Source organism: Chiloscyllium plagiosum, chromosome 4 (genome assembly GCF_004010195.1).
Source record: "Chiloscyllium plagiosum isolate BGI_BamShark_2017 chromosome 4, ASM401019v2, whole genome shotgun sequence".
Lineage (NCBI taxonomy): Eukaryota > Metazoa > Chordata > Chondrichthyes > Orectolobiformes > Hemiscylliidae > Chiloscyllium > Chiloscyllium plagiosum.
The window spans coordinates 17,930,148-17,957,183 of record NC_057713.1 but is presented as its reverse complement, the minus strand read 5'-3'; the positions used below and the strand labels follow the sequence as shown (position 1 = coordinate 17,957,183).

Genomic DNA, 27,036 nt, shown 5'->3' with positions numbered 1-27,036 from the left:
AAACAGGGACATGGGTTTCATGTACACCCTGGGATAATCCCAACACACGGCTATGTTGTAAAGGTGGGGTGAAATAAAAGATAGGACAGCCATTTTTATATATAAATAAACCGTTGAATTTTGTTGGAGTTAAACATACATGCTGTGTTTGTTGGCCTGGCTGAGCATACTATGAAAGCATTCGAGTTCTCAGCTGGGAATCGAAAGGAGGGACTTTTGCCATCTATGTGTGCGTGATTGTGACTGTCAAAACTAACAAGAGTCTTGGAGGATAAGAATTATACCTTTTCCATGCCAAAAGACTAACTTCTGATGGATATACTTTAATGTCAAAATTTAAATATTTTTCTGACTCTCAGCATTACACTTCTCATCGTCTGCCAAAAAATGGCAGCAAAGTTCATACACAATCAAAGGGAACAGGAATTTTCCCACAGTTTGAGGCATATATTTGTACATATTTTAGACATCGATAGTAGCATTGCACCTCTCCCAGTTGCCTCTTCTAATCTGCCACTGGCTTGAACATATATATTTGAATCAAGAGCAGAATTTGGCCCTTGAACCTACTCCTTAATAAAAATCTCTGATTAAAGAATCTTTAATCTTTCATAAGATCATGGTTGATCTGACTGTAACCTCAAATCCACGTTCCTGCCTCCCCTTGACCACCGCCCAATCGCTTGCTTAACAAAAATCTTATCCATCTTTGTTTTAAAGATATTCGGCAACTCTTCCAGAAAAGGTGACAGGAGTAGAGTTCCGAAGATTGGGAGCTAAGAAATTTTACATCATCTCTAAATGCGTGATCCTAGATTTTTAAACCGTCACCCTTACTTCTAGATTGTCCTATAGGGAGAAGCATCTTTTCCACATTCACCCTCTCAAGACCCTTTTAGGATTTTGTATGTTTCAATAAATCATCTCTTATTCTCAGAAACTCCGGCAAATAACACAAAGATGGGCTTTGGTTGAGTACAATTTGTACTGTTACTTGCTCTGCTTTGTCCGAACTGGGAACAGAGAGACACAGGAACAGGAGTAGACCATTCAGCCCGTCGAGCCTGTTCTATCATTCACTGATCTGTGGCCTAAGTCTGTAGCCCGTTTCCTTTCACACCTTTGCTTATGAAAAGAAATCTACCTATGATTTAAAATTAATAAGTAATCCAGCATCCACTGCTATTGTGGAAAAGAGTTTTTAATACACAAGACCTTTCAGGGAAAGAAGTGAAATCATACAACCGTCTCTTGCTGGGATATAGTTCCACAGACATTATTCTTCAGTAGTCAAGTGGCCATTCCTTGACTGTGAGCACAAAGCAGAACAGTGTGCTTGCTGACTGTTAGACCCTGGTGTGCAAAAGGTGGGGCATCAATGATGAAGGCAATCTTACCTTCAGCTCATGTCACCATTTTTGAACCTCGCAGCATGAGTTAGTATTTAGTGGTGAGGAGTGACCCTGAGACTAACTGCTTTATGCCTGAAAGAAACTTCACATTCAAAGCATTGTGGACTCACAGCTGATTTCACTTTTTGATGCATGGTTTCAAGCAAACAAGATGGAGGAAGATTTTGAGACCCTGCCATTAGCTTTTGGTTGAAAGTGTATTGATAATCAGAACCCAGATAAATCTTTTTCACCATCTTCTTTCAAATTATCGCTTGTGTTGAGCTCCATCTCCCACTTTCTCACCTTTCTACAGCATCTGGAATATTGCCTTCCAGCTTTCATTTAATCTTTTTCATAATTGATAAGCTTGAGTAATGGTTGATCTCATTTGAATGCCTCCTCATTTCTGCACAGAATACCTGAATATACCGTTTTTGGATTATTTTGCATGATAATTAGGGGTGATGGTGGGAACAGTCTCTGACTTGAAAACTCTGTGATAGTGAGCTGGAGGAAGAGGGTGGATTTTACTTGCGTGTAAGTTGACCAACCCCAACATTTTTGGCTTGTGGTTTAATATTCAATGCAAATTTTGGATGCCACTCCCTCTGGCCTGAATATCAGATCATTGTCAGAGCCAAGCCCCGAGTACACTTCCTGAAGAAGGGCTTATGCCCGAAACGTCGATGCTCCTGTTCCCTGGATGCTGCCTGACCTGCTGCGCTTTTCCAGCAACACATTTCCAGCTCCGAGTACACTTAACCATTTCCAATTGTTCTGAGAAAATGGCTTGAAAGATACAGTGAAAAGTTTTAGAAGTTGCCTCACTCTGGTGTCTACATCAATGACAGAAGTCATATATCATTTAAAAAAAAGTTAAGACAAAGTCCATCACAAATTTAGTGGGCTCCTAGGCTCTGGGAAAGCCAATGTAAGGAATTATGGAATGTGCTGAAGATGCAGCTGGGCTGAGACTTCCTTCCGGACTATTGGATAGTAAGCCAGACCCCTCCATTGAAGGCGACTGCCAAGCCATGCCGAGACTGCCACTCCTGGGCAGACTGTCTTCTGGACTTCAGCTGGACTTCAAAGACAAAGAAGACCGCCACACAACCTCTACACAGGAAGACCACCAGGCCCAGCTGAAACTGCCTTTCAGGTGCCCAGATCCTAGCTGTGGACCTGGGGCCTCAGCTTAGCCTGCGTGTCTGGGGCAACTGGGGAAAGGACTGAAGATTTCGATTTTGCTCAGTGGTCGGTGTGAGTGAAACAGATTATTTTTGCCAGTGGCCACTGAGGTTATGGACTTGATAGTGTTTGGCCATTGTAAGATTTGAGGGAAGTTCTGGCTCAGTTGTCTGTCTGGGCAAAGACATGAGGGAGTGCAGTGGAGCACCAATGTTGGACACGGAATGATGGGATGTTGCGGTGTTGCCAGTCATTGAGTCACCCTAAGTGCAGCTGCATTGCAGTGGGGACCACACTCCCGATCATTAAGTGGTTACTGTAAAGTGTGTGTGCATATGCATGCCAGGGGCATAATGTGGCCTAGGTTTTGCTGTAATAATGATAGCAAAACTCAGTGGTCACTATTCCTCCTCAGAACCTGACAGCAACATCCACTGTCTGATCATATTGAGGTGATGGCATAGTCGACTAGTAATCCAGAATCCTGGGTTAATGTTCTGTGGACAAGAGTTCAAATCTCACCATGGTAGATGGCGAAATATGAATTCAATAAACAAAAATTAAATCTGGAATAAACAGCTAGTCTAATTATGACCATGTAACCATCATTGATTGTTGTTAACGGCCTATCTGCTTCACTACTTTAGGGAATTTAAGAAATCTCCTGCCCTTAGCAGGTCTGGCCTACATGTGACTCCAGGACCCAAAGCAATGTGGTTGCATTTAACTGCCTTCTGGGAAGTTTGAGATAGGCAATAAACTGACTGTGATGCTCACATCTCTTGAACAAATGAAATAAAAACCAAAACCTTTTGACCCTGTGCTTCCTTGTTGGGTGAACTGTTAATACTCTAATTGAAAATAGGATAAAAATCATGGAATTACAAAATTTTCCAACTTTCATGATGCTGGTCTCACTGTAAATAAAACCTTTAATGTTACACCTTGTTTAATGGGATATAACTGTCTTTAATGGTATACAAAGTTCATACTTATTAAAAAAAACTTCCTGCTGCTGAAAAATGTAATTACATATCTGAGGATTGTCACATTGCTGATTTAAACAAAAAACAACTTTGTTATCGCAATTTAAGTTTGTGTGCATTTCAGTCCCTACCTTAATCCTATACGTGTAATTAGTGGTACCGTGCATGTTTCAATTTCAGTGGAAAGGCAGGAAGGTAATTGGTGTATTTTACTGCCTGAGATTATTTCAGTATAATTCACTGTTGGCCCTCCTTAACCAGGCAGGGTGCCTGGTTAAAGCCTTTACATGACTGTGGATTCAAACAGTCAGGAAGGTAGAGGTCTATGCTGGAGATCATTAGTTGCTTTCGTTAAGGTCACAAGTGAGTCCTATTGCTTTGTTTCTCACTGCAGACTCTCATGGGTTGGGGGTGTTTCTGACTGGGCTCGTATTTATTGCCTACCCCTAATTGCAGTTAAGAGACAACCACATTGCCCTGGGTCTGAACCACATGTAAACCAGGTCAGGCTGACAGATTTCCTTCCCAAGGAATATTAGTGAACCAGATGAGTGTTTCTGACAATTGACAATGGTTTCATGGTCATCATTAGATTCCAGATTCTCTATTGGATTCCAATTCAATGGGTGGTCAGCACTGCTGTCTCACAGTGCCAGGGACCTGGTTTCGATTCCAGCCTCGGGCGACTGTCTGTGTGGAGTTTGCGCATTCTCCTTGTGTCAGTGTGGGTTTCCTCTGGGTGCTCCGGTTTCCTTCCACCGTCCAAAGATGTGCAAGTCAGGTGAATTGGTCATGCTAATTTACCCATAGTGTTCAGGGAATGTGTAGGTTAGGTGCATTAGCCATGGCAGGGATAAGGTAGGGGGATGGGTCTAGGTGGAATGCTGTTTGGAGGGTTGGTGTGGATTTGTTGGGCCAAATGCTCGGTTTCCACACAGTGGGGATTCTATTAAAAATGAATTCCACCATCTGCCCAGGTTCCCTGAACATTAGCTGAGTTTCTGAATGATCCAAATAGTTAAACTGTCAATACGTCGTGAATTAATATTTCAACAAAGGCAGCTGTTCTCTGTTGAACTGTACCACAGTAGGAATGATTGCATTCAAGAAAGTAGGGGAGCGATACCAAACATCGGGGTGTTCCCTCATGCCTACACTACACATGTCCATTACATGTGCCAAATGGGGGACCATTGTATAAGTCAGAGTTTCATTGTTTTGAGCTATTTGGCATTAATGAAGGAAGGTGCAGGATGTGGTTATTGGATTGCAGGGGCTTGATTTGTAACACATGTCTCTGTAAATAAAAGCTTGTTACGTGTATGAAGACCACATTCCAGCTCTATCCTCTACCACTTTGAGTTGTAAGCTAAAGTGCTGATGTGAGGTTCAGTGGGTTTTGCTGTAGCTGCCTAACTACAGAAAAACCTCGGTTATCCGAACCTCAATTATCCGAATTTCAGATTAACCGAACAAGATCTCAAGGTCCCGTAAAAACATTATCCGTTATCTGAACAATCAGCTATTCAAACAAAATACTCCCCGCCTGTCTCGTTTCGATAATCCAGGTTGTTCTCTAACAGTCTATCTCCATTTATTCGATATTTTATTACAACTGAGAATCAACCAGTGCCTTTTAATCCTGAATTATTCTGTCAATTGTGAATAACATTATTGTGAATTGTAAGTTGGTGTTCCCCCACTCCACCATGTACTGTTGTGGAGTTCAGTTCTCAGTGAGACCACGCATCTCACAAATGTTTTACAATTCTGCTGTTCCAGAAGCTCAATCCCACAGTGTGCAGCACAATGAAGGAGAAGCAAAATGATTAACTTTAACCGGATTTTAACTGCAACTATAATGTAACCATCTCCCTCATCAACACAAAACCAAATGAACACTTTTCTAATGATGAGCACACATCAGTACATTATACTAAGATACTGAAATTTTTTAAATGCCACAGTCACTTTGATGGATTTATAAATGGCATCCTCAGCTGTTGTCATCCAAAACTATAAATACTGCAGTGAGACATTTCAGTCAGTACATGAAATATTACTCTTGGGAGGAGGAGAACTAAAGAGATACTACATTTTGATGGATTTCAGAGGCAAGTATTTCTCTCTCTCTTTCTTTTCCAAAACAAAGTTGGGTTTTTCATTGTTCTGATAGACAATTTCTCTCCTCTGCCTTTTATCCTAGTTTCTTGTCTCCTGACTGTTGGTAGGTTTGAAGACTGGGTTAACACAGTGAAATCTTCTTTGTGAAGCTGCCTCTGCTCTTTGTTAAAGGAAGCTGACTGGGGGTGACTCCCCAGCACTGAGATAAGCTAACAGGATTTGATAAGCTGATGAACCAACCAGGACCACTGCCAAGATCTGAACTCCTCATTGTCTGAAGAAACTCCTGTAATGTGTGTGTGTTGTATGCTCTTGTCAGTGGGCAGTTGCCCAGACTTGGTGAAAACCAAGTCAACAAATCTTTCAACATATGCATGTTTTTTTCCCCCAATATTTCTTTGGCTTACGTGATTAGTTATTACTTTCCTTTTTCGTTTTATGTACTATCCAAGCAGTTTACCCCCTGCTGATTGAAGGACAGTCAGACTGCAGCTTCAAGGGGTTAAGCAGGTTACAGGCAGGGAGTGATTTATTTTGACTTGATTGTTATCTGCTCAAGGGAGCACTTTCACAATCACCCAGAACTCAGCAGTGTGGGGAATTGAGGAGCTAAAGGGAAGCAAAAAAAAAGGTAAGAAGTTTCTTCACGTGAAATTAAACAGGCTGCCTCCTACCCTGCTAAGCCAGGAATCTGATATTGACAGCAATGTGTGCATTTTGACCCTGTGGCAGGCAGCAGCTGTGTGATATTCTCTGCAGTGCTGTGTATGAAGCCAAAGCTCTCAGTTAAAAGCCCCCCTCCATTTATTCTCTGCAGGAAGCTACATTTCAGAAGGATGAGCTCATCTGTTTCACGAGAGCTGCAGTGCCCACAGGTATTTGGCCGGTCCATATCACAGGATTCTGTGGAGAGCTCCTCGATGGAGGACTATTGGAGAGAAGTGAGGAGCATTAAGGAGAGCAGTCAGAATGGACAAGAAGAACAGAACCTAGTGGAGGTCAAGACACCTGATGGTGAGTGATAGCAAGTCTCAGTGAGATGTGCCATTTAACCCCTGAGCAATAAAGCCTGATAATTTACAAAGCCAAACCCCTCGCTCACTATATGCGTGGCCCTTATGTAACTACCACGAGCTTTGCACAAACATGGACTTGCTTGCCATATAGATAAGGGTGATAAAATATCAAGGTCTTTAAAATTGCATCTCTAACAGCATGATTTGAACATTTGATTTGATGTGAGCTATGCAACACATTACTGCTGTAATTAGAAACATAGAAAAACATAGAAAGTAGGTGCAGTGATAGGCTATTCTGTTTTATTACTGAATATATCGTAGTGTTACTAAGTTGACGAGCATCAGGCAGGCAATACTATCTCATTTTTACAATGCTGTTACGTTGTACCATGCAACTATTATCATTGTGAAACTATATTTATTGCTGTCATGTTCTGCACTTTATTTTCATTTGCAGATGCTTCTCCCACAATTTTACAGCTATTATACAAATTCATAGAATCCCAATTTGCCACTCGGCCCATCAAATCCACACCGACCTTCCGAAGAGCATCCGACCCAGACCTACCATTCCAACCCATTCACATAACCCTGCATTCACCATGGTTAATCACCTCGCCAACGCATCCCTGGGGCGTTTTAACATGGCCAACCCACTTAACCTGCACATCTTTGAACTGTGGGAGGAAACCAGAGCATCTGATGGAAACCTGTGCAGACATGGCGAGAATGTGCAAACAACCACACAGACAGTCACCCAAGGTTGGAGTCGAATCCAGGTCCCTGCTGCCCTAGTGTGAGGCAGCAGTGCTAACCACTGAGCCACTGTACTGCCCCATAATGGGGAAAATGACCAGGGATGGAAGAAATCCCCGAAATTATAATATGTAATTGTGAATGAAAGTTCTGGATGTAGGTTTGCTTGCTGAGCTGGAAGGTTTGTTTTCAGATGTTTCATTATCATACTGGGTAACATCTTCAGTGAGCCTCTGGATGAAGCACTGGTGGTGTAGCCCACTTTTTATTTATATGTTTGGATTCCCTTGGGTTGGTGATGTCATTTCCTGTGGTGACATCATTTCCTATGGTGATGTCATTTCCTTGTTTTTTTCTCAGTGGGTGTTAAATGAGATCTAGGGCAATGTGTTTGAAGTTCCGGTCGGAATGCCATGCTTCTAGGAATTCTTGTGCATGTCTCTGTTTGGCTTGTCCTAGGATGGATGTGTTGTCCCAGTCGAAGTGATGTCCTTCTTCATCCATATGTAAGGATACTAGTGAGAGACGGTCATGTCGTTTTGTGTCCAGTTGATGTTCATGTATCCTGGTGGCTAGTTTTCTGCCTGTTAGTCCAATGTAATGTTTGTTACAATCCTTGCATGGTATTTTCTAAATGACATTAGTTTTGTTGTTGTGCGTACAGGATCTTTCAAGTTCATTAGCTTTTGTTTTAGTGTGTTGGTAGGATTGCGGGCTACCATGATGCCAAGGGGTCTGAATAGTCAGTCTATCATTTCCGAGATGTCTTTGATGTGGAGGAGAGTGGTTAGGGTTTCTGGACGTGTTTTGTCTGCTTGTTTGCGTTTGTTGCTGAGAAATCGGCGGACTGTGTTCATTGGGTACCCATTCTTTCTGAATACACTGTATAGGTGATTTTCCTCTGCTCTTGATCCACTCTCACTAGTATCCTTACATATGGCTGAGGAAGGACATCACTTCGACTGGGACAATGCATCCATCCGAGGACAAGCCAAGCAGAGACATGCATGAGAATTCCGAGAAGCATGGCATTCCAACCAGAACTCTTATCAACAAACACATCAACTTAGATCCCATTTACCACCCCTGAAAATGAACAGCACCACAGACAATGATATCACTCTGGAAATGACCCCACCAACCCAAAGAACCCCAAACACATAAATAGAATGTGGGCTACACTACCAGTGCTTCATCCAGAGGCTCACTGATGATATTATCTAGTATGGTGATGAAATGTGTGAAAACAAACCTTTCAGCTCATCGAGCAAACCTACATCCAGAACCTCAACCTGAGTTACAAATCTTTTCAAAACTCACTGTGAATGAAAGTGGTGTATCAATGAACTCGTGCACCACTGCAAATATTTTAGAATTTTGCCCTCTCAGGAACTGATTGATGCTGCATGCACACATTGACACAGTGAGGGAGAAGGGAAGTGACATTAGGGTTTGCGAGAGGGTGAGCAGGTTGGGCCGAATGACTTGTTTCTATACAATACACTCTGTAATGGTAGGGCCTGCGAAATTGGCCCAAGGAGCAAGAGTATTTTGATCAGTCACACAGTTTGGTTGCCATCTACCCTAAATTCTGGTGGAAACAGAGTGTGGAATGCCAGGTAAGTCTTCAATGACATTTATAAACACTGCTGATCATTGGTAAAAGGCTGCTTGAACTCACTGATTGTACAGCTATTTGCATCTGTAGTGGTACACTTCAGGAGAAGAGGAGAATTCTGCAATTTGAATAGCTTTATGATAATCTACATAAAAGCAGGCCGAAGTTTAAACATTAGCCAATGCTATTTCTAGAAAGAATCAACCATCCTTATTGGCTGTGGGTCGAAGTTAATATTTTGCAAGAAGTTGTTGCCTAATACAGCAATCCGTGAAATACCTGTTTAAACTCAGTGGGCGGTTTGGTTGTACCAGTTTAGTTGCAATATCTCAGATTGTAGAGATTACAAGTTGTTGGCATTAATTATACAAGGTCAGTGGGATTCATTCATATAAACTGTAGAAATATTTGGGGACAGCAAAGGCCTACAAGCTAATTGTGAGAAGTGTTTTCCCAGATACCAGTTAACATTTCAGTTCCCTCTTTTTAAATAAGAGTTTATTTACTTACCATGTACTGAGACCCGAAAATAAAGTATGAATTCAAGGAAGAGCAAGGCACAATCGTTCACCACCACCCCCCCCCCCCCCCCACCCCCCCACCCCCCGCCCACCTGATGTATAAACAGACATTCACTCATATCAGCACATATGCCATGGGTGCGGTGAATCCAGGGCCAGTGTGTTGTTTGTAAGATGAATTCTCATCACTGCTATTTGGTAGATTGGCTGACCACCATGACCTTCCGAGATTAGGGTCTACAGATCCCATGAAGTAAAGGAACTCCCATCTTCAACAAGATTATTGAGTGATGGCTAATGGGTAAAGGTAAGTAAAGTCACCACAGTCCTACTGCACTACAGAGCTGTTCTCTTGTAGAGAGAGAAGATGTGGTGATTAACCTGAGGGTCACCATGCCTCAGGTGACATAAGAGGTTGAGAAGGACAGTCTTTCATGGTAACCTCAGCTGGTGTGGGAATTGAACCCATTCTGCATTGCAAACCAACCATCCAGCCAACTGAGCTAACTGCCCCACGACTAATAGTTGCATGTTATGTGAATAGCATAGATTCTGGTCGACTGCTGTGATGGTTGGTCTTACTCCTATGAGACCTTAAGCTGTTCTGTTTTCAGGTCTCTGTGGGCATCATTATGGTGGCGTTTAACATACACTTAGCACTTAGACACCCTTATCAATAGAATCCAGGAAGCCACAGCTACCCGTTGTGGTGTGCTAGCACTGGTACCATGGCACAGTATCAAAGTCTGAGTAAAGAGACTTGGGGCTTTATGATAAGCAACTCAGCAGCTGCAATAAAGGATGAGCAACGTCAGTAGATGCCTGGGGACACAGCACTATGATGTTTGACTTCTACCTACCTTTCTTCACTTTCTGTTCTCTCTCCCTCTGTGCTGCCCACCCTCTCTTCACCTAGAGTTCTCTGCCAGGCGACAGCAATGATCACTTTCAACTTTTCTCTGCCCCACCTTGCTCCTGCATATTTGAAACTAAAGTTTCCCTCTGGTATGGACCAGACCGATCCCCTTGAAACATCTCAAAGAGATAGCCTTGATCCGAACTGATATTCTTATTTCAAAGGCAAGTTCCAGGTGTTGCATTCCAGATTCAACTTGATTGGTCAAACTACCAGCTTGAAGCAAACCATACTTTATTCTTACACTATATTTAAAATGCAAACAAAAGAAAGAATGATTAGAATAACTTGACTCTATTAGAAAACTTAACAGAATGTTAGATTATTTAACTACTAAACAGCAACCATTCCGCTATAGTAACATCCCATAAAAATGCCCTTAGCAAAGGCAAATTCAGCAAAATGATGTCTCACGTGCAATTTTAGCAGCAGGAAGAGAACCCCAGATTTTAGCTTTCACAAAGAGAGACAGAAAGAAGTAGCAGCTTTCACAACTCCAAAGGTTACTGAAAGACAAACTAAAATCCTTTTTTTTGGGAGCTTGGCCCCACCCATTCAGGCTGCTTCTATTGTTCCAACATTTAAAACAAAAATCTACAATCTGTTTGCTTTATTGGACTGCTCAACATCTCTGTCTCAACCTTTCTTCATAAGAAAAAACATCTCTTAAACCCATAATATTGTCACCCCTTCACATGGAAAGTGCATGTGCTTAGTGCTGATCCGATTCCTGTTCTCCGCACTCTCTCACATGCGCATGCACACACATATATGTGAACTCCATACAGACATACGCGTATGTGCACACACACACACACACACACACACACACATATATATGCTCTCACATGGGCATGCATAAGCTCTCATACAGCTACACGTGCTGACACCTAGCCATACATGCTCTCTAACAGACAGGCATGCTCTCACATATGCGCACACGTTCTCGCATACTCTGACACGCACACATGCTCTGACACACTCACGAGCACACACAGACCTACTACATCACACATGTTTGAACACGTTCACGTGAACACACAAACCACTGATCTGTGAAAATCCTGAGCCTGTACCTTCAGTTCAGTTACAGATCATGCTTTGTCACTCCTCTTGTTTTGATGTGACTTTGACTCAGCTACTCATGGCTGCCCTTCAGCCGATTTGTATCAGCTGCTGCCCAGTCTGAGCATGTGTGGGGCTCCCCCTCTCCAGTGAGCAGTTCCCTGCCCCCTTTGCTGGCACATGAGCTCATGTTTTTTAAAAAATCTGTTTAAGTCAAATTGACTGGACACAAGCAGGCGTCATTTAGACTCAGTTGCCCTCCCCTTGCCTAAGTGATGGCAATGGGAGGACCTCTTGTTTCTGTGCACAGCTTGAAGTCAATAGGCATGACCATTTGGAGATCTCCGAATTAATGAAAGGTGGATGATAAAAGGGAAATAGAAGGTTTACTTGACAGGCAGGGCAGACTGTGCACACTCCGTATGTGATGTGAGAGCAATACACACTTTTAGTCCCAGGGTGTGAGCTTTCTTCTTATCTATAGTTTTAAAGAGGAAAGAAAAATGTGAAGGTTAGGTTCACAATCACGAAAAGGGCTGCAGTAACTATTGCACAGATAAACATATTCCCAAAGGGCAGACATTGAGAGGAAGCTGGAGCTCACTACAGTAGACAGACCAAACCCAGGGAAAGCTAAGGTCACACTGATACAGCTCCTGGTAGACACAAATAGAAAAGAATAGTCTGCAGCAAAATATTGTAAACTGAAAGCTGAAAAGGCAGAAGAGTGGAGCAGCGGGCGTGTTCCTTTCTGACATATTATCCGGGGTGGCTGACAAAGGAAGTCAGGAAAGGTATCAAAGAAAAAGAGAGTCTATAAAGTGGCCAAGAGCACTGGGAAATCAGAACATTGGGAAGATTACAAAAACAAACAGAGGATAACAAAGAGAGAAATATGGAAGGAGAGGATCATATATGAAGGTAAAGTAGCCAATAATATTGGAAATGATAGTAAAAGTTTCTTTCAATGCATTAGAAACAAATGAGAGGCAAAAATTAGACATTGGGCCGCTCCAATTTGATGCAGGAAGGTGAGTGCTGGGAGATAAGGAAATAGCTGAAGAACTTAATAAGTACTTTGTGTCAGTCTTCACTGTGGAAGACATGAGCAATATCCCAACAATTCAGGAGAGTCAGGGGGCTGAGTTGAATATGGTAGCCATTACAAAAGAGAAAGTGCTAGAAAAACTAAAAGGTCTAAAAATTGATAAAACTCCTGGCCCCGATGGGCGACATCCTAGAGTTCTGAGGGAAGTGGCTGAGGAAAAGGCGGAGGCATTGTTTGTTATCTTTCAAAAGTCACTAGAGTCAGGGAAAGTCCCAGATGATTGGAAAATTGCTGTTGTAATCCCCTTGTTCAAGAAATTTCAAGACAAAATATGGAAATTTATAGGCCGATTAGCCTAACCTCGGTTGTTGGTAAAATTCTAGAATCCATCATTAAGGATGAGATTTCTAAATTCTTGGAAGTGCAGGTTCGGATTAGAACCAGTCAGCACGGATTTAGCAAAGGGAGGTTGTGCTTCACAAACCAGTTAGAATTTTTTGAAGAGGTAACAAGTAGGTTAGACGAGGGAAACCCAGTGGGTGTTATCTACCTAGACTTCCAAAAGGCCTTTGATAAGGTGCCTCATGGGAGGCTGCTGAGTAAGGTGAGGGCCCATGGTGTTCGAGGTAAGCTACTGGCATGGATTGAGGATTGGCTGTCTGACAGAAGGCAGAAAGTTGGGATAAAAGGTTCTTTTTCGGAATGGCAGCTAGGGACAAGTGCTGTCCCACAGTGTTCAGTGTTGGGGCTACAGCTGTTCACTTCATATATAAATGATCTGGATGAAGGGACTGGGGACGTTCGGACGAAGTTTGCCAATGATACAAAGTTAGATGGATAGGCAGGTAGTACTGAGGAGGTGGGGAGGCTGCAGAAAGATTTAGGAGAGTGGTCCAGGAAGTGGCTGATGAAATTCAACGTGAGCAAATGTGAGGCCTTGCACTTTGAGAAAAAGAATACAGGCATGGACTATTTTCTAAATGGTGAGAACATTCATAAAGCCAAAGTACAAAGAGTTCTGGGAGTGCTAGTCCAGGATTCTCTGAAGGTTAACTTGAAGGTTGAGTCCGTGATTAAGAAAGTGAATGTAATGTTGTCATTTATCTCAAGAGGGTTGGAATATAAAAGCAGCGATGTGCTACTGAGATTTTATAAAGCTCTGGTTAGGCCCCATTTAGAGTACTGTGTCCAGTTTTGAGCCCCACACCTCAGGAAGGACATACTAGCACTGGAGCGTGTCCAGCAGCGATTCACATGGATGATCCCTGGAATGGTCGGCCTAACATACGATGAACGGCTGAGGATCCTGGGACTGTATTCATTAGAGTTGAGAAGATTGAGGGGGGATCTAATAGAAACTTACAAGATAATACATGGCTTAGAAAGGGTGGACGCTGGGAAGTTGTTTCCGTTAGACGGGAAGACTAGGACACATGGGCACAACCTTAGAATTAGAGTGGGTCAATTTAGAATGTAAATGAGGAATGATTTCTTCAGCCAGAGAGTGGTGGGCCTGTGGAATTCATCACCATGGAGTGCAGTGGAGCCCGGAACGTTAAATGTCTTCAAGGCAGAGATTGATAAATTCTTGATCTCGCAAGGTATTAAGGGATGTGGGGAGAGTGCGGGTAAGTGGAATTGAAATGCCCTTCGGCCATGATTAAATGGCGGGATGGACTCAATGGGCCGAATGGCCTTACATCCACTCCTATGTCTTATGGTGTTATGGAGCACAGCCTCAGGAAGGGGAAGAAAATAATTCACTGGAGAGCAACGTTGGGGTGACAGCCTTGTCTCTGATCTCGTTAAAGTTGAGGTTGATTTTGAAGAGGAATGGAGAAGCTGAACCAAATGAAGAAGTCCCCAGGATGAAGAGTCAAAAGGATCGGGACCTGCCGCATGTGTGGTCAGTTTGAACTATGGTGACCCTGCAACTTGGCCAACACATGATAATCATGTGTGACAGGAACATGGGCCAGAACGAGTTCAGTAATTCAGTTTCCTGCGAGATTGTAATCGAAAAAAATTTTCAACAAATCATTACGGGATGCTTGCCAATTGGAGAAGAAATGCATTGTCAATGCTGCAAAGAGCTTGGCATTTTGCTTCTGCTGCAAGCTGTTTACTGGTGGTGGGGCGTCCTTTCTTTCTTTTAGGGTAAAGGTTCAGAACTTTAAAATAAAAAAACCTGTCCGCAGTTCCAGCAGCACGGGAGAGGAGCAGTGGACATTTTGGAAAGTTTTCAATAGTGGAAAGAACTTGGATTGCGATTGAGAAACCAAACGAAAAGTATTGGCAGCAGAGCCAATGATGACTGGTTTAATGAGTTCTTGGTTTGAGAATGCTGCTTTTTGGAAAACACACAAATGACCCTGCCATACTTCTGATAATGGGAACGTCTTGAAATTTGTGGGATATCTAGCTTTGTTTGACCAGGTTGTGATTGAGCGCCTTCTTAAAATACAATGTGACATGATTGCACCAACCGGGAAAAGATGTGTGGAAAGAACAGATTCCACTCTTGTGCGAGGGAAGTCAAACTATTGTACAAGATAGTTGGTCTGGAAGTGTTAACTCTGAGGCCTTGGTATAGCTCCACTCACTGAGAGACTGGCTCTCAGGGAGGACCTAGTTAGTTCTAGCTGTCTCTTAATCTTATGTGCACTTTGGCAAGAGACATCTGTATCTCTTAAGAGATACCAGGCTAACTTAAGTGTGAGATATTTAATAGGTTACATTAGCTTAGGGCTGGTTATCTTTATTAGTGTATGCCAAATCAAAGGAAATCAAGAGGAAAAGTAGGAAGGCTTTTGCTGAAACTATAAATGGCTCTAGTCAGGCCACAGCTGGAATACTGTGAACAGTTTTGGGTTCCTTATCTGAGGAAAAATATATCGGTATTGGAGGCAGTCCAGAGAAGGTTCATCAGGTTGTTACCAGGTATGGAGGGCTTGTTTGAGAAGGTTGAGCAGGTTGGGCCTGTAATCAATGGAATTTAGAAGAATGACTGGCAGCTTTATTGAAACATATGAAGTTCTTTGGGCACTTGACAAGGCAGATGCAGAAAGGCTGTTTCCCAGTGTTGGACAGACTAGGACCAGAGGGCACGAAGGGATTGCCTTTTTAAGACACAGATATGGAGGAATTTCTTCTCAAAGAGGTTAATGAATCTGTGGAATTCTTTACTGCTCAGGGCTGTGAGACTAAGTATATTCCAGGCTGAGAGGGACAGATTTTTAATCCGTAAAAGAATCAAAGGCTTTTTTGGGAAAAGGCGGGAAGTTAGGTTGAGGATTATCAGATCAGCAGTGATCTTATTGAATGACAGAACAGACTTTGATGGGCTGAATGGCCTACTTCTGCTCCTACATTTCAACAATACCATTCAATCAAGCGCATGCATAGTCTGCTGAAGACTAGAAGCCATACAATGCAGATAAGGCCATTCAGCCCATTAAGTCTGCATCAGCCCTCCAAAGAGGGTTCCATCCTTCCATCGTAACCCCACATTTACCCTAGCTAACCCACCTAGACTGCACATTACAGGGCAGCTTAGCACGGTCAACACATCTAACCCACACATCTTTGGACCATGGGAGGAAGCTGGACTACCCAAAGGAAACCCACAGGAGAACATGCAAACTCTACACAGACAGACAGTCACCTGAGGCTGGAATTGAACCCAGGTCCTGTGAGGCAGCAGTGCTAACCATTGAACCGTTGTGTTGTCACAAGTTAGCTGTTGGTTCTGCTGGAGGCTAGCCTGGTGGACATGTATTACAAGGAAACATTGATGGCAGGAATGCTATCTAAACAAGTTCCTAGCAGGGCCACATGCCGGTTGTGGGTACTAAGTAAAGCAGTAACATCAGCTCCCTCCACAACCCAACCCCTGCTCTGGCTGTTGCTGTTGAAAGAATGGATGAGTAATCCAGAAGCCTGAAGCGATGAGTCCACTTCCCATCAATCTGGCGAGGGAAATAAAATTCACTTAATAAATCCAGGAGGATAAGCTAACCCAGTAATCATGCCCACAAAACCACAAGACTGATTCACTGATGTCCTTTCAGACAAGGGAAACCTCACCCAGTTTTGGCCGATATGTGACTCCAGGTCCACGCAAGTGTAGTTGACTCTTAACTGCTCCCTGAATTGGCATAGCGATCCATACAGTTATGTACAGGAGGACAACTTGCTACCACCCTCTGCAGGGTAATTGAGAATGAGCAAGATACACTGAGCTTCATCGGTGACACCCACATCCCATGAATGTTTTTATTTTAGGCTTTCATTGAAGTCCAAAGAGCCGTAGATGCTGAAAACCTGAGACAAAAACAGAAAGTGCTGGAGAAACTCTGCTGGTCTGGCAGCATCTGTGGAGAGAAAGCCAAAGTTAATGTAAATGTCCCTTCGTGAGAATGACACAGACATAAAACATTAGCTCCGTTTTCTCCATACAGGCCTGCTGGGTTTCTCCAGTACTTGTTGTTCTTCTTCAAGAAGAACCTGTTTGGCACTTCCTTGCCAGATTTCAGAGAGACTGCGGCCTGAATCACTGACCCTCTCCACTTCCAGAACCATCAATACACACAGCTGACCAATCGCTGACAAGGCGTCATCTTTGCTTCATTGTGTGATGAGGTTTAACATCACACAGCATACAGTTTTCATCCCCTTACTTGAGGAAGGATGTAATTGCATTGGAAACAATTCATAGACTGTTCACTCGATTAATTCCAGAGAGAAAAGGCTTATGTTTTCCTGATGCCTGGGGATTTAAGAACCAGGAGTCACAGTCTAAAGATACAGGGTCAGCCATTTTGGACTGAGATGTGGAGGAATTCCTTCCTCCAGATAATGGTGCACCTGTGGAATTTGCTACCACAGAAAGTGGTCGAGGCCAAAGCCTCGAGAAGGAATTGGATGTAGAATTTGGGGCTAAAGGGACCAAAAGATCGGTGGGAAAAGGTTGTTGAATTGGATAATCAGCCATGATCATGATGAACAGACTCAAAGGGCCAAATGGCCTACTCCTGCTCCTATTTGGCAAGTTTCTATGTCTTATGAAGAGAGGTTGAGCAATTTAGGCCTATGTTCACTAGAGTTTAGAAGTTTAAGAGGAGATATAATAGAAGTATATAAGATGGGATTGACAAAGTAGAGTGGATGTTTCTGCTTGTGGGACAGTCTAGAACAAGAGGTCATAGTTTTAGGCTAAAGGAGTGGCAGATTTGAAAGAGATGAGGGGAAATTGCTTCTTTCAAAGGAATTAACTCCCCTGGAGTGTGGTGGAGGCCGGAACACGGAATACATTTAAGGTGATAGACAGATTATTAATTAGCAATGGGTTAAAGGGTTATTGGGAGTGGGTAGGAAAGTAGAGTTGAGGCTGAGATGGGATCAGCCATGATCATATATTATGGCAGATCACACTCAAGGGTGAATTACCTAATGCTGCTTCTAGTTCTTATGTTCTTAACTGAATAATATAAAAAATATTGAGAAGGGACTGGGAAATACTCTCAAGCACTATCGTTGCATAGAGAGAGAGGCTTAGTCAATTAGTGAAAGGTCCCATCCTCCCTGAAGGATAGCCATTGTTTCCTCTCCCATGTACTTTGACAATCTCACAGGTCTGGCAGTGTCTACGGGAAGAAAGCAGAGTTGACGTTTCAAGTCTGGTGACTCTTCATCAGAAGCTTTCCCTCCACTGATGTTGTCTGACCTGCTGAGTTTCTCCAGCAATTTCTCTTTTTTGTTTCAGGTCTCCAGTATCCACAGTTCGTTGTTTAACTCTAATAATCTGATCGCTTAAAGTGAAGAGGAGTGGGAAAAGGCCAATGAAGAACATAACTGACCCAGGCTGAAAGGCCTGTACCTGTGCTGTCAATCTGTACACCACAGACACTGCCTACATTGTTTTCTTTTTTTCTTTTTAAAGCTTCCTGCTTTAGATTATTGGATTTTTGAACTTTAATAAGTGTGACCTTGTGTTGCTTTGCAGAGGGGGAGATGGAAGCTGAGTGGTTGCAGGAGGTAGGCCTCTCAACCTTGGTCTCAGGCTCGGCAGGAGAGGATGGCATGGCTTTGTTGTCCACATTGACCCGAGCGCAGGCTGAAGCTGTCCAGCGCCGACTGGACACCTACACCCAGACCACCCGGAGGAAGAACAAGCAGCCAGTCCGGGATGTTCGAGACGTGTTCGGTCTCACTGACACTCCAGTAAGTACAGCAAGCGGCCTTTATAAGGCCAGTTTTGTTTCACAATCTCTTTAAAGCAACTTGCAGCCAATAGCATACATTTAATTAAAGTGTTGTCATAGTGTAGCAATCTGGGAGATGTGTGACGTAGCAAGTTAGGCATAACAAGCTGACCAGGCATTGAAAATATTCTCATGCTCATGCAGTGACTAAGTGTCTGAATGAGATGCTCATTGAAGATTGGAATCTGCTTGTGACTGTGGAACTATGTCCTGAAAACACAGGCCCTTCGAGGAAGATGCAATGAAACAGCATCAAACTGGGCTGTGCTCTAAGGTTGTGGCCAGGGCTTCAGTGCATGGGATGTAACTTCTTAGGATCTGAATGACATAATACATAGGAATGTAGTAAACCCAGAGAGAAGTAATAAACTTTAGATGACGCAATCTGAAGCATACAGGAGGTACTTAATACATGAAATGTTATTGCTGAGATGTACACTGTGAGGTATAAATAATTCTAAGGCAGTGTAAATGGAATGGGTTTAAAGGTGGCGCAAGAACAGAGAGGGAGAGCGAGAGGACTGCAGGTGCTGGAGATCAGGGTCAAGAAGAGAGAGGTCTCAGACGGTACAGGATAAATTGACAGATCCCTACGACCAGAGAGAGTGGTTTCAATTGGACTCCCAAAAGGATGTGTGCAAAGGTCGTGTCATAGGCTTTGTTTATGTCATTCATTCGGGAGCAGCATTTATTGCCCATATCTAAAGGCTAAGAAGAAAAGCCTTTCTGATAGAGAGTCACTGGATTTGAAGCATTGATTGCCTCTTTCTCCTCGCTGATGCTGCCAGATCTGCTGAGTTTCTCCAGCATTTTCTATTTTTTGTTTCATCTGTTTTCCTGGAGTGGTTTGATTGTTCTCCCCTATCCCTCATCTTCATTAAAACCAGAACGTCACAGGATCCAGTCGCTTTGGATTCCTGTTTCAGCTTTTACTTTGTAGCCTGAGGGATAGGCAGTAAATGCTGGTCTGGGTTTCAGAGCTTCTGCACTGGCAACTCTTTATTTTATTCCAGGGAGGCAGATGGTCATTTTCTCATGAGAATGTCTGCTTTCACTTGGATGTAATACAATTCCCTGGTCTTTGCAAGCAGGTGCAAGTTGCTGAATCCTTAAAGTAAAGGCCTTTAGCGGAATGACCAGGAATGTGCACGATGGATCTAAAGGCCTCCTTCAATACTTGTTCCTACTCTTGAAAGATTCTCACAACTAGTCCCTGAGATTTGACGAATATACAGTGAGGATGTGATTGTGTTCTATAAATCTCTCCTCTGTGGACTGAGGTCATATGGTCTAGGTTCCTCAATCAAAAACTCAAAAAGTGTTTCGCAGACTGGAGATTGGATATTTTGTGACTGTGATGACAACATCAGACCCTGCTTTTTTTTATGTCCTTATTTTTCAAGCTGGTAACTGGGTCATCCTGCTTGTGACAACAAACCAATTAAGCAACAGTAGAATCCTAGAAACCCTCCATTGTGGAAGCAGGCCATTCAGCCCATCGAGCCCACACTGACCCTCCAAAGAGCATCCCACCCAAACCCATCCTATTCTGTAACCCTACATTTCCCATGGCTAATCCATTCCACCTGCATATCTTTGGACTGTGGCAGGGAACTGAAGCATCCGGAGGAAACCCACAAGGAGAATATGTTAAACTCCACACAGTCACCTAAGGCTGGAATTGAACCCAGGTCCCTGGTTCTGAGAGGCAGCAGTGCTAACCACTGAGCCACCGTACCATCCACTTGGCATATAAATGCATCTTGGGCAAAACAGGATTCAAGATGAGAGATACCTGATGGGAGTGTGAGAATGACTCCTGACCTCCAACCTGTGCAAGTTTCTCTTTCTCCCATTTTGTGTTTTTATAAGTTTGTGGAGGGGGAGGGTTTGGGGGCATCTAGTGAAAATTGAATTGTTTTGGGGGTGGGAGGTGGGAGAGGAAAAGAAAGAACTTGCATTTACGTAGCACCTTTCACGACCTTGGCATGCGTCAAAGTGTTTTATAGCCAATGGAATACTTCCGAAAATGGTGCAGGAAATGTTGACAATGTAACTGATCCTGTTGGGAATTGATTCCTGATTCTGCCACAATGCTGACACATCGAGTTCAAGAAAATCACAAGAGTGTCTGTTCATCATTGTAAATAATTTGTCAAATTCCCCAACACTGAAGTACAGTAACGGGATCTCTTTTGAGCAGGATCATGGGAAGTAGAATAATTCCGGATGGCAGCCTTCATTAGGTTTCCGGAAATGACCTGTCTGGGTCATTTTGACAATGTTTTCCCATTGAGTTGGTGACCAGAAACCTCAGGAGCTCAATACTGTTTACAGAAGGAACAGAAGCAGCAGTGCATTAAGACTGAATAGACTAATAATGCAAATGTTATTCTGCAGTGTTCATAATCTCAATGCAAACCAGCATGATATTCTTATTCCATATTTATAGTTTGCTGATATGCAGGAAATGAACCTGGAGATTAGTGTAGTAAACTTTGCAGCCAGTCAAATGTTTTTGACTTGGAAATTGGCTGGAAGTTCTTTCTATCCCATTTCTCTTTGCAGTTTTGCCCTATTTAGTGCCTTGCTTCTCCAGGAATCAGCTGTCTCTTTTTCTTTTATCCCATCGAGAAAAACCACCTTGTACTTTGCTGTTTTGAACGTAAGAGGAGTTGTTTGCTCCACTCTAAGTTTGTTTGTCGTCTTATATTCTGGTGCAAACCTCCACACCCACAAACTGTATCCTGTCAATTGACACCATCTGCAAACTTTGACCCCAACCTCCGATGCCTGAATTTATATTGTTTATGAATATGGAAAGTCTTCAACTTCAGCTAGATGTCTTTCTATTTCTGGGGAAACTCCGTTCATTTCCTTCACTATTTTTGATGACAAATGTTTCCCAAACTCAAGACTTGAGCAGCGATGCTTTCTGTGTGGTGGAGACTAAAGGAGAGAAAGACTTGCATTTCATTGGTGTTTTTCACAATTCCACACATCTCAAAGCACTTTATAGCCAATGGGATACATTTTGAAACACAATCCCTGTTACCTTTAATGAAGTTTAATCTGCAATCTGTCAGATGAGGCTTTTGACACAACCTTGTATGAATCCGACTCTACTCCTCGAATAAGTAAGGTAACTTATTACTTAATTTATCTGTTGCTGACACACAGGGCTGTTTAGGTTTATAGTGCAGGAGACTTTTCTAAGACTAAGCACCACTGAGTGGGGGTGAAGCTTGGACATTATCAAGGATCCTTTTTTTTAGATTCTGGAAACAGGCCATTTGGCCCAACAAGTCCACACCGACCCTCCAAAGAGTAATCCACCCAGACTCATTCCCCTACCCCATATTTACTCCTGACTAATGTACCTAACACTATGGTCAATTTAGCATGGCCAATTCACCTGACCTGCACACTTTTGGATTGTGGGAGGAAACTGGAGCACCCAGAGGAAACCCACATTGACAGGGGGAGAATGTGCAACTCCACACAGACAGTCGCCTGAGGTGGGAATCGAACCTGGGTCCCTGGCGCTGTGAGGCAGCAGTGCTAAACACTGAGCCACCGTGCTGTCCATTTGTTCGGGAAAAGCAATCGAAGAGAATGAATAAAAGATTGAAGGAGATGAGGGACAGTACGTGAAATAGAAGAGAAGATGGCAACAAGAGAGCTAGTTTGGCAAGGAAACATAACAAACTGAATCAGTGAGCTGTAGTGATGATGTGTAACGTTGGTTTAGTGTTGGAGGAAATATGCATGTCTTACATCTCTAAGATACCGTCCTCACTGGGGGAATGAATGGAAACTGTATTCCCTGTGAATTCCTTTTGTTGCTGATCATACTCTTACGAATGCTCTGTTTGATATCTGGAAACTTGCAGGCCTTTCATTCCTAAGCCTTTGATTGTACTGTCCTGGACATTGAACAATTGTGATCTTGAAATAATTGATTGTGAATTGTGTGGGTGGAAGAGTGAGATAACATTTCCTATTTTAACTGTCCTCGTCATGGAATGCACCTTCCTTCCATTTGCCATGACGGTGGTCATCATTCCAACATAGAGGATCAGTGAGTGTCTTGCTCAGCCACTTCACGAGTTTGCCAGCAAATGTGACCTCCTGGGTACTAGGAGTTGGTACTCGCCAGACATTGCTGGAACAGAAATTTGAGGGATGGGTAAATGGGTTTTAAATTTCATCAGTGAGCCAGTTTGGTTTTTATGACCATTAATGTTGGGGGAGCCTGTTCGGGTAAAGAACATGGTAGTTATTTAACTGCTAGCTGGCCCCAAATAGACTGGAGGTGGCATTTTAACCTTCAGTAGCAGGAAGTTCTCTGAGGAGCTGACCATTTAGGGACTGAGTAGTGCCAATTCAGAGTGGTGGCTGCTGGTACTCCTGAACTCGGGCTGCGCAGGATTGCATTGTAAACAGTGGGCAGGCTGCCCCTTCATTTTACATTTACACTGGTTTCAAAACCTGCTTAAAAATCACACAACACCAGGTTATAGTCCAACAGGTTTATTTGGAAGCACTAGCTTTCGGAGCGCTGCTCCATCATCAGGTAGACAACCACCTGTTGTCTTCTGTTGTGATTTCTAATTTTGTCCACTCCAGTCCAACACCAGCATTTCCAAATCGTTCAAATCTGTTGGCAAGGCCATTATGTCTCACCCTATTTCCATTGCTTGTATTGTAATGAAAATTGCATCCATTTTTGTGACGTGGGCCTATTCCTCTTCTAGATGTCCATTTGATTGGCTAAACAATCCTAACAGAAGAGTTGAACATCTAACCCTCCATAGGTTGCGTTCAGAAGTGAAACAACAGGAGCTGAGCACTGTATCCCTGGTTATCGTTGGCCGCTATTGCACACTTTCTCCCAGTGTTTAAACGTCATGTTGGCAGCAGTTTCCAGGCTGGGCAGTAACAAAACGCTGCCTCCCTAAAGTAAAACAAATTCAAATTCAAAATTAAGCTGCTAAAACCTAATTGGAACCATTGTCCAGTGATCTTTCGTTCGAATCAAGCCATAAACTGTTCATGATGGGAAACTCTGCTTATTGTTTCCTTGTAATATGAAAGTTACTGACAACTTGGCGTTTGAATAGAACTTGAACTTAGTAACAATTGTTATTAGTTTATTTCCGGTCTGAAAACATGGTCCAAATTTGTTTTCTGAAGATTTCATCTGCAGAATGGGATGGTTCAAATCATCCCAATTCCGTTGCATGCTTTTGCCAGGTCTGTGAACTCACAGGCTGAACGTTTCCTTCAAACAGAAGACTAGAGGTGCCCCATATACTTTTTTTTAAATTCAAGCACAATAACACACCGCAGAGATGCATATAATCGAGTGAAGCACAGAGGATCTGAGTAGACTCTTCCATTTCTTTGAGTTAACAAAGAATGAAAGATGGCTTTTTAATTGGATCTTTTTCTAACTCACAAAAATCATCCCAGAGTACTTCAGGGTTATGATCTGAAATGAATGAATGCAGAGTTATTTATAATGAGTGACCAAACGTCCTGGTTGAAGAAGAGAATTGTTATAGACTGAAAGCTTTAGCCTTCCCATTGTATAAGCGGTCGTCAGTTGTGTAAATGGATAAATGCAGTGCTTGATGTGGTAAAGGATCATGCACACCACAATGCTTCAAGCTTCATTTACCCACCCACAACATTAGCTAATTCCACTGCAGGGCAATAGCGTAAGGCACCGTCACACTCACTATTTGAACAAAGGAGACAGTGTTCTCTCTCCCACTTTTGTTTCACCAGTGATTTCATTTGGGGGTGGCTCAGTGGTTAGCACTGCTACCTCACAGTGCCAGGGATCTGGACTCCACTCTACCTCAGGTGACTGTGTGGAGTTTGAGCATTCTTCCCGTGTCTGCGTGGGGTTCCTCCCACAGTCCAAAGATGTGCAGGTAACAGTGGATTGACCATGCTAAATTTCCCAGTGTCCAGGAATGTGTAGGTCAGTTGGGATGACCATGGGAAAAGTAGGCTTTCGAGGATGGGGTAAGGGGAGTGGGTCTGGGCGAGATGCCCTTTGAAGGGTCTCTGTGGACTTGATGGGCTGAATGGCCTGCATACATACTGCGGGGATTCTACGATTCCTCCAAAATGTGTATGAGTTTTGGGAAAGGACAGTATTTTCCCATAAAGCTGAGTATTTGGGATTGTGTTTGGGTAAGATATTGAAGGGCTATTGATGCTCATAACACATTATAATTCACTGCTGTAGAGCCTGAATGAAGCACAAAAGTGAGCTGTCCGCAGCACTCTGACAAAGTTGCTGAAGATTGACAAAACAGCATTTTGTACTGAGCAGCAACGCATCCAGGCTGGAACAGGCCTCACAGCAGAGAACCTAGAGCAGGGATACCATGAGTATGAAAATAACATCCATTGTGGCCTGCCAGCTTTCTTTCACATCTCCAGCTGCCTTGTCCCTGACTCCATTTAGTCTGCTGGGGATAACTGTTGTAAGCTCACAGCGTAGGTGATTTTAGCTTCCTGTGACAGGACATTACATCCACGGCTGAGGAAAAAGCTGCTATTGTAAATTCAATTCACCACAAACTCTCCCACCACATGATTCTTGCAAGATTAAATACAAATCTGCTGTACAGATGATCTCACAGTCCAAGGTCGGGCTGGTAGACAGCAAAGTTTAATAAAAACACAAATTTAAACCTAAGTTGTATTTCTCCAAATTAATTTTATCAGCTGATAACATGGAGTCAGAGAGATGTGCAGCACAGAAACAGACCCTTCGGTCCAATTCATCCATACTGACCAGATATCCTAAATTAATCTAGTCCCATTTGCCAGTATTTGGCCTGTATCCTTCTAAACCCTTCCTCTTTATATACCATCCAGGTACCGTTTAAATGCTGTAATTGTACCAGCCTCCATCTCTTCCATTGGCAGCTCATTCCATACACGCACCACCCACTGCATGAAAACGTTGCCCCTTGGGTCCCTTTTAAATATTTCCCCTCTCACCTTAAACCTATGCCCTCTAGTTTTGGACTCCCCTACCCTGGGGAAAAGACCCTGGCTATTCACCCGACACATGCCCCTCATGATGTTATAGACCGATACACCTTAGCCTGTAATACTTCAGGGAAAATAGCTCCAGCCTATTCAGCCTCTCATTGTGGTGCGGAGAAGACCAATCAAGAGCAAAGACCTCCGAGAGTAGAAATCACATTTGGCTTGGTAGAATGAGAAGGGGCAATAGAAAAGAAAGGATGCCACTCTAAAGGGGATGTAGGAACAAAGTCACGGGGAGGCGTATGTGCATGGATTATTGAAAGTAGCAGCACAGTATTTGTTTTAATTTGTTCAATGGATGTGCTCGTTGCTGGTTGGGCCAGTATTTATTTCCCACCGACTCCCACAGCTACCTGGACTACACCTCCTCCCATCCTGCCCCCTGTAAAAACGCCATCCCATTCTCCCAATTCCTTCGACTCCGCCGCATCTGCTCCCAGGAGGACCAGTTCCAAAAACGCACAACCCAGATGGCCTCCTTCTTCAAGGACCGCAATTTCCCCCCCAACGTGGTCGACAATGCCCTCCACAGCATCTCCTCCACTTCCCGCTCCTCCGCCCTTGAGCCCCGCCCCTCCAACCGCCACCAGGACAGAACCCCACTGGTCCTCACCTACCACCCCACCAATCTCCATGTACAGCGCATCATCCGCCGTCACTTCCGCCACCTCCAAACAGACCCAGCACCAAGGATATATTTCCCTCCCCACCCCTATCAGCTTTCCGTAGAGACCACTCCCTCCGCCACTCCCTTGTCAGATCCACACCCCCCACCGACCCAACCACCACTCCCGGCACCTTCCCTTGCAACCGCAGGAGGTGCAACACTTGCGCCCACACCTCCCCCCTCACTTCTCTCCAAGGCCCCAAGGGAAACTTCCATATCCGCCACAGATTCACCTGCACCTCCACCCACATCATCTACTGCATCCGCTGCAGCCGGTGTGGCCTCCTCTATATTGGGGAGACAGGCCGCCTACTAGCGGAGCGATTCAGAGAGCACCTCTGGGCCACCCAGACGAACCAACCAAACCACCCTGTAGCACAGCATTTCAACTCAC

At 43.5% G+C, this 27,036-nt stretch overlaps 1 protein-coding gene across 3 annotated transcripts in view; it reads left to right on the top strand.

Annotated features, from left to right (window-relative positions):
* The window catches only part of arhgap28 (Rho GTPase activating protein 28), a 162,701-nt gene that overhangs the window by 93,805 nt on the left and 41,860 nt on the right, over positions 1 to 27,036 (top strand). For all 3 annotated transcript variants that reach the window (XM_043687786.1, XM_043687788.1, XM_043687787.1), the window contains exons 2-3: positions 6,510 to 6,706; positions 18,640 to 18,857. In XM_043687786.1, coding sequence (XP_043543721.1) covers positions 6,510 to 6,706; positions 18,640 to 18,857 — 415 coding nt within the window. The remainder of the gene's footprint in view (positions 1 to 6,509; positions 6,707 to 18,639; positions 18,858 to 27,036) is intronic.